This window comes from Armigeres subalbatus, chromosome 1, assembly GCF_024139115.2.
Source record: "Armigeres subalbatus isolate Guangzhou_Male chromosome 1, GZ_Asu_2, whole genome shotgun sequence".
NCBI lineage: Eukaryota > Metazoa > Arthropoda > Insecta > Diptera > Culicidae > Armigeres > Armigeres subalbatus.
Window position 1 is genome coordinate 199,223,528 of NC_085139.1, and position 17,708 is coordinate 199,241,235.

The window sequence follows — 17,708 nt, forward strand, 5'->3', positions numbered from 1 at the left end:
ACGAGGAGTAGTTCCTGCGAAGTTTAAGTTTGATTTTTGGACAAACTTGCAAAAAAACGGATGATTATGGCAAGGGATATGCAACTGTGGGGCAAAGACCTAAGTGTTTGTGACGAATAAGACGATGGACTCGAAGCTGTACAAGGAGGAATGTCTCAAAAAACCGCGGTCGACCTTCCATAAAGCCCATAAAGGTCCCGTGAAGTTTTGGCCAGATTTGGCGAGTTGCCACTACAGCCGGGAAGTCATCCAGTGGTACCGGGATAATAAAGAAGATTTCATCGATAAAAACATAAATCCACGCAACTGCCCACAGCTCCGGCCCATCGATACATGTTGGGCAATAATGAAGCGGAAGCTTAAGAAAAGTGTAAAAAGTGGAAAAACAGCTCGGGACGCGACTCAGATGACCAAAATGTGGAACAAATGTGCAAGGGAAGTTGACTCCGGAGGTGGTTCTGATGAGAGGAATAAAGAAGAAGGTACGAATTTTCACTAGAAACAAGAAGAAATTATTTGTATCAATAATTTTTCCTTAAAGTACAGTGAATTACTCTTGTTTTGATGTATTAACCTTCTTTGTGCGTCAATCCGTTACCGAGATACAGATGATTTTATCATTCCGGATTATAAATGGACATAGCTTTAATCTTCTCAGTTTGTTCAAAATGTTACAAATGGCGATTTGAAAAAGTGCCCGAAAGTTTTCAATTACTTCAAAACCCCAGTAGCATTTTAGTTTTATGAAGGTTTTATGATAGCCAAGAGTTAATTATGTTATGGTTTTGAAGACCGTTATAAAACCAAAAATGTTACTTGGGAAGGCAATGTGTCCGATTGGTCCAATTTTCAATATGCAATGCGTCTTGTTGCGCGTAAATCGGCAACAAGTTAATTTCATTATTTCAATCAGTTATGTCTAAATAATTCTTGAAACATCCATAAAACGTCGTTGAAATAATCTAGGTGACAACTACACCGATATTGAATGATGTGTCAATAAATCGAAGGTGCCCATAACTGAACCAATAAGAGTGCCAACAATCGAATTTCGCAGCCTTTTTGAAAAGTGAAAATTTACTCTAATTATACTCACTCATTTTTTTTTTACTAAACTCACTTTTTAATTAAATCACTTCATGACACTTTGAAAGAGATGAAAAAAACTTTCGTTTCTATTTTCACGTTAAAAAATGTTCATAGTATTATAATATACAAATGACAGTTATCAGAATGACAGCATCTGCTTTCTGTCAAATAATACGTGGGCGTGGGTTATCCATAACAGAACGGTGCCCACATCCGAGTCTTTTCCTCTACTGAACTGCGTGCAGTGGCAGTAGAATGATTCAGCATTATTCCGTGTGCTTCGTTGCAAAGATGTTTTGATGCATTGCGGTTTTCTTTCCGCAATATGGCATAATGTTACACCATATTATTATACAAGATGACAAACATTTGCAAATGATAGGTTAACGTGACATTTAGTTATGACATAATTTTCCGAGTTCAAATGTCACACTGAAGGACACCGCAAAGCACCTTGAATTAATAATGATGTTTCTAACATAAATTGCTTAATTTATTGTAGGTAATTGCTAGAACATATTATGTCAATGGAAGAAGCTTGAAAGTAAAATTCAAAAATATGTTGATTTTTCACTTCAAACGTAGAAAGTAGGGAAAACTGCCTTCGGTCTCCCGCTGTCGAACCTCATTTAAATTTTCGCTATTGAATTTCATGAGGCGCAAAATGGGAAAACAATCGTTTCTGGTCGATGCAATCGGAATAAACGGCAGAACGAATCTCTTCCTACAACTGTAGTCCTATACTGACTTCGACGTACAAACGAAGACAGACATCTATGCGGTTGTGAGCCAGGAAAGACAGATTGCAACAGGCAAACATACTTGTATGTGCTTCCAATCGGAAATGTAAAGAGCGACATAAACAAGCTAAGTAGGATAAGGACCAAGGATAAGAAGATAAATCTTTTCTTTCCTTAGTCGATGCCGGCAGGTTGCTCGAAGGGTTCCTGGGACGGCAACGAAATAAAAGTGAATAGAGAGAGAGTATTTACCGTGGTTTTCGTAGTTGACCAAATTGTATCGTGGGAATCACCCTTGGGAGCATCTCCCCTTTTCATAATCTCCTTGTTATTAAATTATTTCCTTTCTATTCAGTAAGAGATTCCAGCCCGGTCTTTGAACAGAAGATAAAGAATGGAGCAAACATCTTTCGTTTCGCTAGCAGGACGTCTGTTTTACGAAGCGTTTAATCGTAGCCAAATAACAACAGCTCTCCACAATGAGGATGTCCTGCCTCTTAAGGCCGTCTTCTGCTTTGTGGAGGCTCTTGACTTTTTCGGCGAACGTGATTGGTATGATGAGGGTGAGCTAATTCTCGTAATAATGTTTGGCTTTTCGCGTCTCATTGATGTCGTTAGCGAGAGAGCTCCTCGAGACTTTCGTCCTTGCCGGTAAGTAATGGAAAACGAGACCGGAAATTGGACATTAGAAGCTGCCTAACGGTAGGAATGATAATTACGTTAGAAGGAAATGTTATTGATTGATCAGTTTGTAGAGATTTGTTAATATAGAAAAAATGTTCTAAAATATATGTGGTCAAGACAATTGAATGCAAATCATTAAAACCGACTACAAGTGCAAGTAGACTGTAACTCACTCCCATCTTACCACATTGTCTCCCTATTAAATGGGCCACATACATTTGTTTGATAACCGTGTCCTTTTGCCACACAGAAAAATCGTTCAATTTGTACAGTCACAGTGCGAAACGGTTGATAATATGGGTTGCATTAGAAATATCAATTACCGAGTAATTACGACAATACCCGCTGCCGACAGTGTCGCCGGGGGAATCCGTGCGGTAGTGCTTCAAACGATGGGCCACCCCTCCAGGCAAAACCAACAGCGCTGGCCGTCAATTACACGACCCTTCCGACGAATGTATTTTGCTTTTGTGGGAGAAAGGGAACCAAGAAGACCGGATTTAAAATCTTGTCAACAAGAAAGGAGTTATCCCATAGGCAAACATGAAACGGATCACCCATCGAATGACAGTTTTTATTTAAGAGGGGTTCAGCTCAAAAAGAAAGATAAAAGCAAATATTGTGCAGATAATAAAAAACTATATCATTTCACCCTTAATATTGGTCATGTGTCGGAGTGAGTACCTATCCCGTAGAATCTCGTTGAGTTTTGGATCGAGCATCAAAAGGAACGTGTGCCGGGCTTGATTATCGCAATTTCCATTCGAGCATCCACCGAAATACGGGGTTGTGCACGCATTCTTCCCTCTCGAATGAAGGCTCTCGTGCCGACAGATCCCTGCTGGCCCCGTACGGTTGAAATTGAAAGTGAACATGGAGGGTGTGTGCACTTCTAATGATGCTGTCATCGAAACGGGAAACACGAGGCAGTGGAAATTATGACGAAAAGTTCCGCTATTAGGTAGTGCGTTTACCAATACATCATCTTAGGGTCAAAACACCAAACCGGAACATGACAAATATTTGTCATAAAATTCATAATTGTAATGATGCGTACCGTCAATTTGGTATGGCTTTTGTCGTGATTTGTTGTGGGAACGGGCTTTTGCAGGGGTAGTTGACTTGAAATGGTTCATGGTGTACCTATGCCATCTTATTGGGGGTATTTCAAGCATAAGCCGGATGACCGTACAATTTGTAGTTGCTACTTCATTATTGGTGCGGTTTTGCAGAACCTTGACCGATAAATTACGGAGAACAAAGTTGATGAAGCTTGAGACTTATCACTCTATTCCCAACGTAGTTAAATTCATGTGTATTTACAAATTCTTTTTGTTTTCCAATTATTCATTCATTGACTTGTTTGGTTTTTCAATATTAGAAATTTATTGATTATTTTTATTTAAATTTTCAGATTTAAACAATATTTCCAGGGCCTTGCTTGGTTTTAAGAAAATTGTACAATGTACAAATTTCGGAAACTCAATGGTCGTAATCAAATCAACAATAACGACGTCACATAGTTTACAATAAAGGAATGGAAGAATTTTTAGATCTACTTTCCTATTTACTAGAGACCGAGTAGAGTGACGGGAGGTAATGTTAGGCATGGATGTAGCGATGGCTCATCACGCAAATTTATTAATATTTCAGCCATAATACGTCGATTTGTGGGAAGATATTTATCACTGCTTCTTTTAAAAAAGTGTATCAAACATATATCAGCCTTATTACGCTAGATTCATGCACTCAAACTCAACCAACTATTAAGGACATAGTTGGAAGAGTATCACGATGGCAGTCAATATGGCACCGGACCTTCCACGAGTCAAGCCCACACTCCCCGCACTCCTCTCCCACCAACAATCGAATGCATCGAACAGCGTCGAACAAAAGTCAGATTACTAACCTGTTCACAGTATTTTTATGTACTTCCCGTGATAATTAACATGTTTCTTCAAAAAGTCCTATGCATTTCAGCTCGAAATGATTGTATGACATTTGCCAGAAAACCATTTGCCAGAATCAATTTGCCAGAATGATTTTTGCCAGAAACCCATTTGCCAGAATGGACCATATGCCAGAAAGCCATTCCCCAGAATAGACCATTTGCCAGAATGCAATTTGCCAGAATGTACCATTCCCCAGAAATAGTATAACTGGAAATTCCTATAATTATTGATGGCTAAAGAATAGAAAAAAAAATATATATATAAGGAAGGTAATTTTGCATTATTTGGTGGATTGGACACTATTTAATAATGAAGGGATTTGCGGTATAATTAATTTTCATAAAAGGGATTATTCAACATATTAGACGATTTTCAAAAAGATGGATACTATTTATCAAAAAAAAAATCATATTTGTCTAATACCAAAAAAAACTGTTTACGAATGGATATCATATTTCTTCGTCTCATTCCAGACGCAGACTTATTTTCAAAATTAAATCATATCTACAATTGGATAATATCATTTCAAGTCATACTATACGCCATTTGTTTTCATTGAAGAAGTTAAATATTGTTATATCTACAAGTCTAGGCAAAATGTATATTTCTAAAGAAGGAATCATATCCACAATTGACATATTCAAACACGGACACGGGCAACCACCTACGTTTAAAAAAGGGATGACATCTTCTTCTTCATTGGCATTACATACCCACTGGGACATAGCCGCCTCGCTGCTTAGTGTTCGTTTAGTACTTCCACAGTTATTAACCGTGAGGTTTCTAAGTCAAGTTACCATTTTTGCATTCGTATATCATGAGGCTAACACGATGATACTTTTATGCCCAGGGAAGTCCAGACAATTTCCAAACCGAAAATTGCCTAGACCGGCACCAGGAATCGAACCCAGTCACCATCAGCATGATCTTGCTGTATAGCCGCCCATCTTATCGCTATGCTAAGGAGGACAACGGGATAACATCTATCCTTGCCTTAATCGGAGCAAGCACCTTTTTTTAAAGAAATGGATCATATCCACCATTGCTTCATTTCTGACAAACGCCTATTTTCAAAGAAGGGATCACATCCACTTTTGCTTTAATTTGGACAAGCGCCTACTTTAATAGAAGGAATCACATCCACCATTGCTTCATTTGAGGCAAACGCCTACTTTTAAAGAAGGGACCACATCCACCATTGCCTTAATCCGAGCAAGCGCCTTCTTTTAAAGAATGAATTACATCAACCATTGCGTTAATACGGGCAAGCGCCTATTTTTAAAGAAGGAGTCACATCCACCATTACCTTAATCCGAATAAGCACCTATTTTGAAAGAAAGGATAACATCCGCCATTTTTGCCTTAATTCAGGCAAGCTGCTATACTCGGCTTATGTATGCATACGTCTTATGTACAGATTAGGTATTTTCAATTCTATTATCCAGGTGCGGTGTTTTATTCCTCAGTAGAAAACAACTATACAACAACAACAAAAAAAAAATTATAAAAAATGTCCCTTATGCCAAATGAAGCTCTCTTTTAAAGCTGTTCATAGTTATGCCTAAAGTTCATGGCGTTAAGAATTATTGCGCATACTGGGCAAACGCGCGCATGGCAAATAGGTGACGACCAATTTTGGGGAATGGTGCATTCTGGGGATTGGTACATTCTGGCGAATGGTTTTCTGGGGAATGGTGCATTCTGGCAAACGACTTTCTGGGGAATGGTCCATTCTGGCAAATTGATTCTGGCAAAAGGCCTTCTGGCAAATGACTTTCTGGCGAATGTCATACAACCTCCACTTCTTCTCAAAGGGCATTGAAAAAATCAATTTTTTACACACTTCTCCGCACATGAGCAGCCCGAAATGTTGATAGAATGCAAATTAAACTTCACTTTTTGGATTAAGTCACTTCTTTAAAGCGAAAACTTAATATAAACTGCAATTTTTGCCCGAAGAAAACGATTAAAAACTGATCGCGGAGCGATAGCATCAGTACCGATAGCATCAAACTAATAAACAGGGTGATTCAAAACTGATTTTTCTCCGCCACGCTCAGTCGATTATGTTTCATATTTTGGGTGTCGTTCGCTGGTTTCGGTCGGTTTGAATAGGGACTTACCGTGCACAGGTCGTTTCAGGTTTGTATGGCAGTTGATATGGCGAGGTTGAATTTTACATTACACCCAGGTTTTTTTTTACACGGTTGGAATTCATTAATTTCTCGGTTAACCCGAACTTTCACAGCTTTTAAAATACCACCTGATTTTTCTTTGATTTTTTGTGAATTTTTTCGTGGGGTTAACTCATTGTTTCATTGACGCTGAAGGTCTTAAACGACTAAAACCAAACCGTGTAAAAAAAAACCTGGGTGTATTCTGATTGTGGCACTCCGAGATTGGGCGCTGACGAGGGGAAGACCATATGACTGGATGAAATTCTAGAGCTTTAACTCCTTAGACAATGCATATTGAATGGACGTTCCAATAGTTGGGAGTCGATTTTAATCGAGGTTGCAAACTTTAGCATGATAATAAAGCCCCAAATACAATGTCGGCGGAACAGAAACGGAAACGGCAAATTTGACAGTTAGCCCATATATTTTCCGTCAAATTTGCCGTTTCCGTTCCGCTGACATTGCGTTTGTGTAATTCAACAAAATAGCCAGATTTTTTCTGTGATACATATCTATCGCACCAGGAGCAGATACTTCATACAAAAAATGTGACATGAGGGTGAGGCGCTGTAGCCAGTGTAATGAAAGATTTAGTTTCCCATAATAGTTCATACAAACTTGAACCGGCTTGTTCTCAATCAGTTTTTGTTCAAATCGGCTTTTGGAGGACACTCGGAGCATGGGACGGAATCAAGTGAGCGTGATGAAGCTGAGTCGTTTTTTGAACCACCCTACTAATATTCTTTGTTTTTCATAAATACGACACCAATACTACTACAGTATATGACAGTTTGTATAGTACCAATACTTTCAAAGCTTTGCTTTGGTACTCAACCCACCTTCACCTTAAAAGCAATAAACTTGCCTAAAAATCACTTTGACTCAGTTTTTTAGTAGCCGTCTTTCGTTGACTTGAGCAGGCAGGTTGTGCAAGAGTTTTTTCTTCGCAACTTCTTAGTAACTTCAAATTCGCTCTGGTGCTCTTATTAGATTTTTAACAGCGATTAATTCAAGGGCCTTGTGTCACAGTGATGCAATTGGGTATATAGTGATGCAAGCAGGATGGGCACAGGGGATTGAAATTCTAAATATATCCACTAGGCTAATAGCAGACCCTGCTTATATTTTAAAACCTCTTTTAAAAATTATTAAAATCTACTCCTAATCAATCAAACTGTTGAGTATTCAGATTCATCTGTTCAATAAATTTTTAATATTTTCATCTCAATCCTACACAATTTTAGATATATTTCCTGTTGTTTCGGGGACATCATTAGTGAGCGATCTAATGCTCATTAGTGCATACCCAAAACTAACAAGCTTTTCGTTTTTTGTATAACAAATATGTTTTATTCACGAACATATATATTTTGAAAAAAAAATAGACAAATTTTAATCTCTGCTTGATACTGCAATGGACTTTGGGAGACGAACATTTATTACGTAAGGAATCCTTCATAGAAAGATATATTTTTTTTCTAATGAGCTAAATGAATGGTATCTCGACATCTGCTCCGATAAATACTTAATAATTTTTCATAATATATTCTGATGACAACTGAGACATTCGAGACTGGATAAACTTTGAAAATTCCGATAAGAAAAATCGTGAATTTTTCAAGATTTTTATTATTTTGAGTTTGACGCAACGGTTGGTAGCTCGACACTTCTTGGCTGTTCAAAATTCTGAACAAATTAAATCTATGTCGAAAAATCATTCGAATAAATTTCTAGCATACCAAAGTGCCATTTTCACACACAAGCAAAGATCTTCCGAATAAGTTCGAACCCATATTAAACGTTATTGCACCTTATTTTGTATGACTTGCCTCAAATTGTGTTTTTAAGTGGTGAAAGGGGCGGAAAATACAAATATAAATATTTAAAAAAATAAAATAAAACAAACAAACTCTGATTTCTTTTGTCATAAGTTGTCATAAGAATTATGGAACAGTTCCTATTTCATTCCATCTCTTTGTAAACATTGATCAGTGTCTCATACTTGACTCGACTTAAGAGACTAAAGACGACTACCGTCATTACTGTTGAGGTCGAATACGTATACTTGTAAAAAATGCAAAGTAATGGAATTAAATAATTCATTACTCACACCATTTTCTTTTCATCGAATTGGTTGAATAATGTTTTGGCAATTCATATTTTTTACGGAATTTGTTGCCCTTTCAAATTGGAGTTTTCGGCCATAAGATATTAGAGGGAGATATATTTTTTGAAAATCATTTGTTTCGGCCTTGTTAACTTCATATAAAAGTCAATTTTTGTCACTGCAAATGAAATTCAATGTCACTATTTGGTCAGCTGAAAGTCACTATTTGATCCCTTTTTTACCAGTGTTGGTCGCTAAAGTCAAAACCTTTCATGGTTCGATACACAATTCTCCATTTAATTTCTCAAATAAATGATTCAATTAGTGCAACGGTTCTCAAACTTTTTCTTGAGAAGTACCCATTCAAACTTTTTCATTAATTGAAGTACCCCGTATTTTTTGCTGTGAATAAAAAAAAACATAGCTCATAACATATATGAAAATAAAATTGACCTGAAACCTAACGGGATCTATGGCTTTCCAAAAAGTTGGCTGAAATTTTCATCACTCCGTAAGTTTATAGCTTCCTACAGGACTTTCATAACTATTGGAGCCTTCAGGCCTTCAGAGCCTCTTGAATGGAAGCTTCCGATCCTCTTAAATGGCGGCTTTCGAGCCGCTTAAAAGAAGGCCTCTGAGCATCTTGACAGGTTGCTTCAAAGCCTCTTGTAAGAAGAATTCCTAGCCTCTTGAAAGGGGTGCTCCCGAATCACTTGAGCCGCTTGAAATTAGGCTTCCGAGCGTCTTGAAAGGAGCTTTTCAAGCACCTTGAAAGGCCATCCAAGCCTTAAAAAAAAGGCTTCCGAGCCTCTTCAAAGAATGTTTCCGAGCATGTTTTAATTCCAGGCCTCTTGAAAGGAGGCTTCCGAACCTCTTGAAGGAAGTCCTCTGAGCCTCTAGAGAAGAATCTTAAAAACCTATTGAAAGGAGGCTTCCAAGCCTCTTAAAAGGAAGCTTCTGAGCCTCTTAAAAGAAAGATTCAGAGTCTCTTGAAAGGAGGCTTCCAAAACTCTTGAAAGGAAGCCTCCGAATCTTTTGAAAGGGGTCCTCTGAGGCTTTGAAAGAGGCATCCGAGTCTCTTGAAAGCAGGCTTCCGACCTGCTTGGAAAGAGGTGTAGAAGGATACTTCCAATTTTCGTGCATATAATTTTTTATTGGAATTGTAATACACCCGCCATTAAGCAGTTTTGTCCGAGTTACCCCCTAGGGCCAGCGAAGGTACCCCAGGTTGAGAACCGCTGAATTAGTGTATTATTAATTCAACGAACATCATTCGCCGCCCCTTATATTTAGTTTTATCAGCGTTTGCACCAATCGTGCAAACAAATTCTCATATGATAATCAAAGATAGATATCGTGATTCCGAGCAGCACACCTGTTGCACAAAAGTTACTGTAACCCATTTACAACCAAATTTAGTTACATTTGAGTTGCTGCAACCAAATTGGTCTACTTTCAACATCATTTAATGTGAATAGTTTCAAGTCAAATTACTTAACAAATGCCTTCATAATAATTTAGATCTATTATTGCTTGTAAAAAGTATTTTCATCTGTAATATGATACCGAAAAAGTATGTTTTCAACTCTGGAAGTTGAAACACGTGAGAGCTTTGATGTGAGAGGATTCACAACAGCTTTTCGATATAGAGACGAGTAAAATCAAACGCACGTACCAATTATGAAACTTCAATGCAAGCAGCGTTGAAAACAAGCATCAAATCATTGTATTTATGAATGATGACGTAATAATATCAGGTAGTAGGCAGAGTCCTCCTTAGCCATGCGGTAAGACGCGCGGCTACAAAGCAACACCATGCTGAGGGTGGCTGGGTTCGATTCCCGGTGCTGGCCTAGGCAATTTTCGGATTGGAAATTGTCTCGACTTCCCTGGGCATAAAAGTATCATCGTGTTAGCCTCATGATATACGAATGCAAAAATGGTAACTTGGCTTAGAAACCTCGCAGTTAATAACTGTGGAAGTGCGTAATGAATACTAAGCTGCGAGGCGGCTCTGTCCCAGTGTGGGGATGTGAATTTCATAATTAAATGTCCAAGGCTTTCATATGCTGACGATTTGAAGATGTTCCTCCGGATCAACTGGATAAACGATTGTCGCTTTTTGCAAAATCAACTACTATTATTTTCTGTCTGGTGTTCCATCAACCGAATGGTGGTCAACCCGATTAAATGCTCTGTGATTACGTTCTCCCGAAAAAAAGAACCAATTAATTTCGATTATAAGCTACTTGACTCCACGATCGAACGGAGGACTCAGGTGAAAGATTTGGGGGTTATCCTCGACTCCCAACTCACGTACAAGCTGCACATCTCATATGTCGTGGACAAGGCTTCCAGAGCGTTAGGATTTATCTTTCGCACTACAAAGGACTTTTCCGATATTTATTGTCTGAAGTCCTTGTACTCCTCGCTGGTACGTTCTATACTGGAATACGGCTCCGCAGTTTGGAACCCGAACTATAACAACGGTTCCGACAGAATCGAGTCGGTGCAACGCCGATTTTGCACTACGTAAACTTCCATGGAGGGATCCCCAAAGCCTTCCAAGCTATGAATCGCGATGTCAGTTGATAAATTTGGAACCGCTTCGACACCGTAGGGAGACAACTCGAGCTCTTCTAATTGCTGACATCTTGCAAGGCCGAATTGACTGTAGCTCTATCCTGAATCAAATTAGCATCAACGTCCGTCCCAGAGCACTACGAATCGGCGCAATGCTAAGAATGCCTTTCAGCCGAACTAACTACAGCATGCATGGTGCTATCTAGAGTTTCCATTTCCCGGCCATTTTCGTTGTCCCGGGATTCGGGATGAACTTGTTCGTATATCCCGGGATTTTTCGATGTTTCCTTAGAAAACTTTTTTTTTGATTTAAAAACGATTTTATTCAATGTTCAGGGGTAAAGTTCATATTTTAGAAAGGCCAGATAATACAGATTTCAAATTGGAACTCAATTCAATTCTAATTTGAATCGATTCTTTCGAAAAAAAAACGACTTCAAGATGCAAATAATATTCACGCTTTTCTCGGAAGGTAGAGTACACTTTTGGAATATATGATCGCAGAGTCCGAGAAGAAGGGTTCGCTGGCGGTTGAAGTTGGCTTGACTGTTTGCATTGTTTTGAATATGCATTGGGATTAGACAGTTGCTGGGATTGCATTTAGTACCCTAGTGACGAAAGATGGAAGATGCGCAGTAGAATCGTACTGGGCCCATAACCTATTGGAGATATAGGAATCCCCTCACAAAGAAAACACAATAGTAGAGTATCCTCCAACCCATGGCAGGCTACTAATTGATTCCTTTGCCAAGAGCTGCAGCTCTTCCTAATCTTGAACAGATCGCTTCCAAATCTTGATGCTAATCGTTAATTTATTGTTATCGCCGATAAAGTTAACTGTCACTGTAGATACTTGTCATTAAATTAATAGAAAGCTGTAGCTGCTGGAAAAAGTATCAGTCAGTAGCCATTGAGTGGTATAGGGGAATCTAATATTTTTTGTGAAGGTGTTCTATTAACTATCTCCGATATTTTCATGTCTGTTCCTCTCTTTCTAATTTAATAATAAGATGATATCGATTGTGCATCACAAAGAACCTTGGCTCCGTATACATGCCCGAGCCTACCAAATAAACGAACTTGGAAAAAAATCGTGTCTGATGGGAGGTATAAAAATATGATATGAGTTTATCACCTAAGTTGGGTTTCGCGTTCAAAACAAATAACTTTTTTAAGAAGAAAAATTACACTGTTTGCGAACCGGAAATGAAACAGTATTTTTTGTCCCGGGTATTCCGGGATTTTCGGGATTTCAAAAATAATATCCCGGGAATCGGGAAATCTCGAATTTTCCTAAATCCCGGGATTTTTTGTCCCGGGATGTCCCGGGACGGAAACTCTAGTGCTATCAGCGGGTTGCAGAGAAACTTCAATCGTGTCTCAGCTTTGTTTGACTTTAACATTCCTCGACAGACGCTGCGCCGCCGTTTCTACCAGTTTTTTACAGCACAGTAGACTACGTAAAGACTGATATGTTTTTGTAAATTGTTTTAAATGTATAACTTTCAGTTTTGTTTTATATTTGCCCAAATATTTTTTTTTATCAAACCATCATTGTGACAAATTAGTCTGTTGATGTAGCAACAATAAATAAATAAATGTAATGCCAATAAGAAGAAGAAGTAGGCATAGTTCTTATTATTTATGCAAAATACCAAGCAATTAATTGTACCTAGAATAAGTTTTATTATCGGATTTCTGCAGTAGTGCTTTATGCATCATCCCCACTTAAAGCACTGTTTACGTTTTTGAAAAAATATCTTTGTGGGTATCGCACTGCGAGAGCAACACAGCTGCCATAGTTTCAACTAGCAGTAAATCTCAAAACTACGCAGCAGCCAATAATTAACATATGCAAATTGTGGACATTCACGTCGTTTTTTTTTGCTGTTTAACGTCAAAACCAAAAGTAAGAAGGCCGGCTGGTGAAATAATTCTGGTTGGAACTGCAATATATGAAGATTTATAATGATTAATGTGCCCAACCGTAGCATATTGGGCCAAGGATTGAGCAACATACGCTACTTTTCGTATTAACTTAAACCTGGTTGAGTGATCGCATCTTCTCTACACAAATATTTGGAAGTCACTATTTTGTATTCAAGACGGACCGTCATGAAGTGAACTGCGTTTTTATTTTAACATTTATGTTTATTAAAACAAGTCATATACCAGATGGATTTTTTTTACAAATAAACTATACACAATAACTTTGCATCAAAACGGAAGACTTGTCACGCCCTTATGAAACGACATTGCCGATGTTTTGAAAGTTATCGATAGGTGACGCAATTATTCACATAATAGATTTTGACATTTGGTTTCGCCCGAACAAAATATATTAGCAATATTCAAACAATATTCGCAAAAAAGCACAAAAAAAAATAAGAAATTTATTTCGAACTTTTTGGTTGAGCGCCTTCATTTGAGTTGAAACAGGTGTGTACTATCCCATTTAAATCAACCATCAAATGGTGGAATTGATGAAGCAGGGCGATTAATGACTATTGGATAATGGTACACGAAGTATCCAGGGAAGGAGAGGGTTTCATCGGGACTGCATACCAAAATTGTGCAATGTATGAAGTTAGAAGAAAAATACAGCTGATTTGTTGATGGACGATGACTAGAAGCGACGAATACATCAGGGACACAAATGCGCGAATGAATACTGTACTTGCCTGTAGATGGAAGGCCCCATCAGACGTGCAGACGCTGAGAAACGGCTGATGATCCCTGGAAGACAAGCCTTTCGGTCATGTTGAGGTTGGCAATTCTTTAGAAATCAATTCCATACTCATCCCAACTTTGAAGGATACAAATGAAGCTACCCACTTCAAGACGGGTAACCTATGTCGTCACTTCTCAGACGTATTTTAGCTAAGGCATACACTTGATCGGCATCAAGTAACATCTTTGCAATTCGAAACAAATACAACAAAGCTGCCAGATCCCGGTTTTCAGTTTTTCTGTAATTCAATTCGCTGTGCCTGTGCGAGTTGAGTCCGACCTTATAGGCGGCAAACGAGAGACAGTTTATCAGGCTTGCCGTTAACTCATCATGCGTCGCAAAACAGCCAAAAAAAAGCTAGTTTGTCGTTCATTGAGGAGTTTTGTCAAGCCTGCTTTCTTCAGTGGGACAAACCTTCATCCTAAGATCAAGACTATTACAACAAGATTTCATAATCGCATCCTCGAGTAAACTATTTGGGCGATGGTCCATCTAAGGTCCCAAACGAGTCGTTGGAAGGCCTCACAGCAGTATCAGTTTGTTGAACAGGATGCATGACAAAATTCAAACACCGAGTTTAGAAGAGTAATCCCACTGTAATTGGCACACTCCAGCCTGTGCCCTTTCTTTTAGTTGCGAATATGAGGCCATCCAACCAGCCGGTAGGCAGTTCTTCATCCTCCAATATGAAGAATCGATTGATGCATCTGCTCACACCAAACTCGAGTAGTTCTACCAGGGTGTTGCTCTTTTCAGCGGTTTCACTGTTTTTCAGCTCATTTAAGGTTTTATTTTTGCCATTCGATATCATCGTTAAACAAATCTGCTTCTTCCACCTGGCTGTCTGTCACCATAGTTTCGTCTGTCATCCAATTATCCTCTCAGTAATTGAATGTGGTTAATACTTTTGTTAGACCTGTAAAATCTGCGCATATCGTGCAGATTCATGATTTCTTGTCTTCAACTATAGGACACTTTTCATGCTGCCTCTTTTTTCTGCAGTCAATTTGTTTTTTTTTCTGCACTTGTTGCTACATTGAAATATTGTCTGTTTAGTTGGGTACCAGCCTTAAGCATTCGACTCCTTGCAACATTTATCTTTTCTGTGATTCGGTGATGTTCATCATCAAACCAACACTATTTCGTTGTGTTGTAAAACCCTCGCCTTGTTGTTTCTTGATTTTGGACCTGAATTTCCGCAAAAACAAGCAAATAATTTAAGTCAGTGCTCGGCATCTGATGGACCTTACAACAATAATGGATAATAGATGCTTTAGATAAATTAAACTTTCAATAACTTGAAATAAGTATTTGAGTTCGATGAAAAAATACCGTTTGAAATTATGTTGCGCTTTATATCCGTTTTGTATTCTTGTTAATGTTCTGCGTGCGGTTTGGTAGCGGAGCCCAGTTTTTCACTGCACGATGGAAATAAGAAAACATTGATCTTTTTAATTGTATCGTTCACGTTGCATATTGTTGCAGATTGACAAAAAAATTGTGCCGTTTAAAATAAATTATAAATCTATGTTAAGTCTCAATCAAATTGATAGGAATGACAATTTTTCGCACAACCACAAGGCTAATACATATTTAATAATTTGCGTTCATGTCTCTATTAGTAAGTGCTTATACAGCAATACTTGCACGATTCCCCGAACCTTTTTACTTTCTTGCAGTAAATTGCATTTTGCGAAATGTCGCACTTGTGTGACTCTTGTGAATGTGTAGTGTTTTCGCACGTGGTGACAAACCCTTTTAATGAACCCCTAGAATGAAACACCAACCCCCAAAGCGGAAACCGCATGGTATCATCAATTATTAATTCTCTTCATTTCCCTTTTCTCTATCTGTCAACAGTGTCCCACAACCCCTACAATACATCGGATATGCCGATGCCCTCGGCGAAGGAGCAAACGCTGATGTGGCAACAGAACTCGTACTTGGGTGATTCTGGTATCCACTCGGGTGCCGTCACACAGGTTCCATCGCTCAGTGGAAAAGATGACGACATGGAAGACGACCCCTTGATGTTCGACATGGATCAGGGCTTCTCGCAGAACTTCACCCAAGATCAGGTCGACGATATGAATCAGCAGCTCAGCCAGACACGCTCGCAGCGTGTACGAGCCGCCATGTTCCCGGAAACCCTAGAAGAGGGCATCGAAATCCCGTCGACACAGTTCGATCCACAGCAGCCAACCGCGGTACAGCGGCTGTCCGAGCCATCGCAGATGCTCAAGCACGCTGTCGTCAACTTGATCAACTATCAAGACGATGCCGATCTGGCCACTCGTGCTATACCAGAGTTGATCAAACTGTTGAACGATGAGGATCAGGTTGTGGTTTCCCAAGCCGCCATGATGGTTCACCAGTTGTCCAAGAAGGAAGCTTCGCGTCATGCTATTATGAACAGTCCTCAGATGGTCGCCGCTTTGGTGCGTGCATTGTCACAGAGCAACGATCTGGAAACCACCAAAGGAGCTGTCGGAACGTTGCACAATTTATCGCACCATCGTCAAGGTTTGCTAGCAATTTTCAAATCCGGAGGCATTCCAGCACTGGTCAAGCTGCTCTCATCACCGGTTGAATCTGTGCTGTTTTACGCAATCACAACGCTTCACAACTTGTTGCTCCATCAGGATGGCAGTAAGATGGCAGTTCGTTTGGCTGGTGGTTTACAAAAGATGGTCGCTTTGTTGCAGCGCAACAATGTCAAATTTCTGGCCATTGTCACGGATTGTTTGCAGATTCTTGCCTACGGAAATCAAGAAAGTAAACTTATAATCCTTGCTTCCACTGGACCGAGCGAATTGGTTCGCATCATGCGCTCATACGACTATGAGAAGCTACTTTGGACAACATCGCGTGTGCTGAAGGTTTTGTCCGTTTGTTCGAGCAACAAGCCAGCAATCGTTGAAGCTGGCGGCATGCAGGCTCTGGCAATGCATTTAGGAAACCAATCCCAGCGTCTCGTGCAGAACTGCCTCTGGACATTGCGTAACCTTTCCGATGCCGCTACAAAGGTTGATGGTTTGGATACGCTTTTGTCTGGCTTGGTCACGGTTTTGGGTTCGTCGGACGTGAACGTTGTCACGTGCGCTGCCGGCATTCTTTCCAACCTGACATGTAACAACCAACGCAATAAGGTGACCGTGTGTCAAGTCGGGGGCGTCGAAGCCCTGGTTGGTACCATCATCAATGCGGGTGATCGAGAGGAAATCACAGAGCCAGCGGTGTGCGCTCTCCGACACCTGACTTCGCGCCATCCGGAATCGGAATCCGCACAGAACATCGTTCGCATTCACTTCGGACTGCCGGTGATCGTAAAGCTGCTTAATCCACCATCGCGCTGGCCGCTAATCAAGGCCGTTATCGGTTTGATTCGTAATGTGGCGCTGTGTCCAGCTAACACTGGACCTTTGCGAGAGCACGGAGCAATCCATCTGCTGGTGCGGTTGCTTTTCAAGGCGTTCCAAGAAACGCAAAGGGTAAGTGTTAACTTTAAGTGAAAGCCAATCGAACGTGATCTATACTGTCGTGAATCGCATATTTGTCCCATATGAATAGGAAACCCAGCAAAGATGGGACTGACATGCGAATCACGGCAGTATATGTTCAGCCTACATTTCAAGTAACATATTA

General features: G+C 39.6%; 1 protein-coding gene across 5 annotated transcripts in view; it reads left to right on the top strand.

Moving 5' to 3' along the window:
• The window catches only part of LOC134205659 (armadillo segment polarity protein), a 114,442-nt gene that overhangs the window by 77,532 nt on the left and 19,202 nt on the right, over positions 1-17,708 (top strand). For all 5 annotated transcript variants that reach the window (XR_009978173.1, XR_009978174.1, XM_062681144.1 and 2 more), the window contains one exon: positions 15,924-17,554. Coding sequence is in view for 3 of the 5 variants with exons in the window: in XM_062681144.1 (XP_062537128.1) it covers positions 15,924-17,554 (1,631 nt within the window). In the remaining 2 variants the exon portion in view is untranslated. The remainder of the gene's footprint in view (positions 1-15,923; positions 17,555-17,708) is intronic.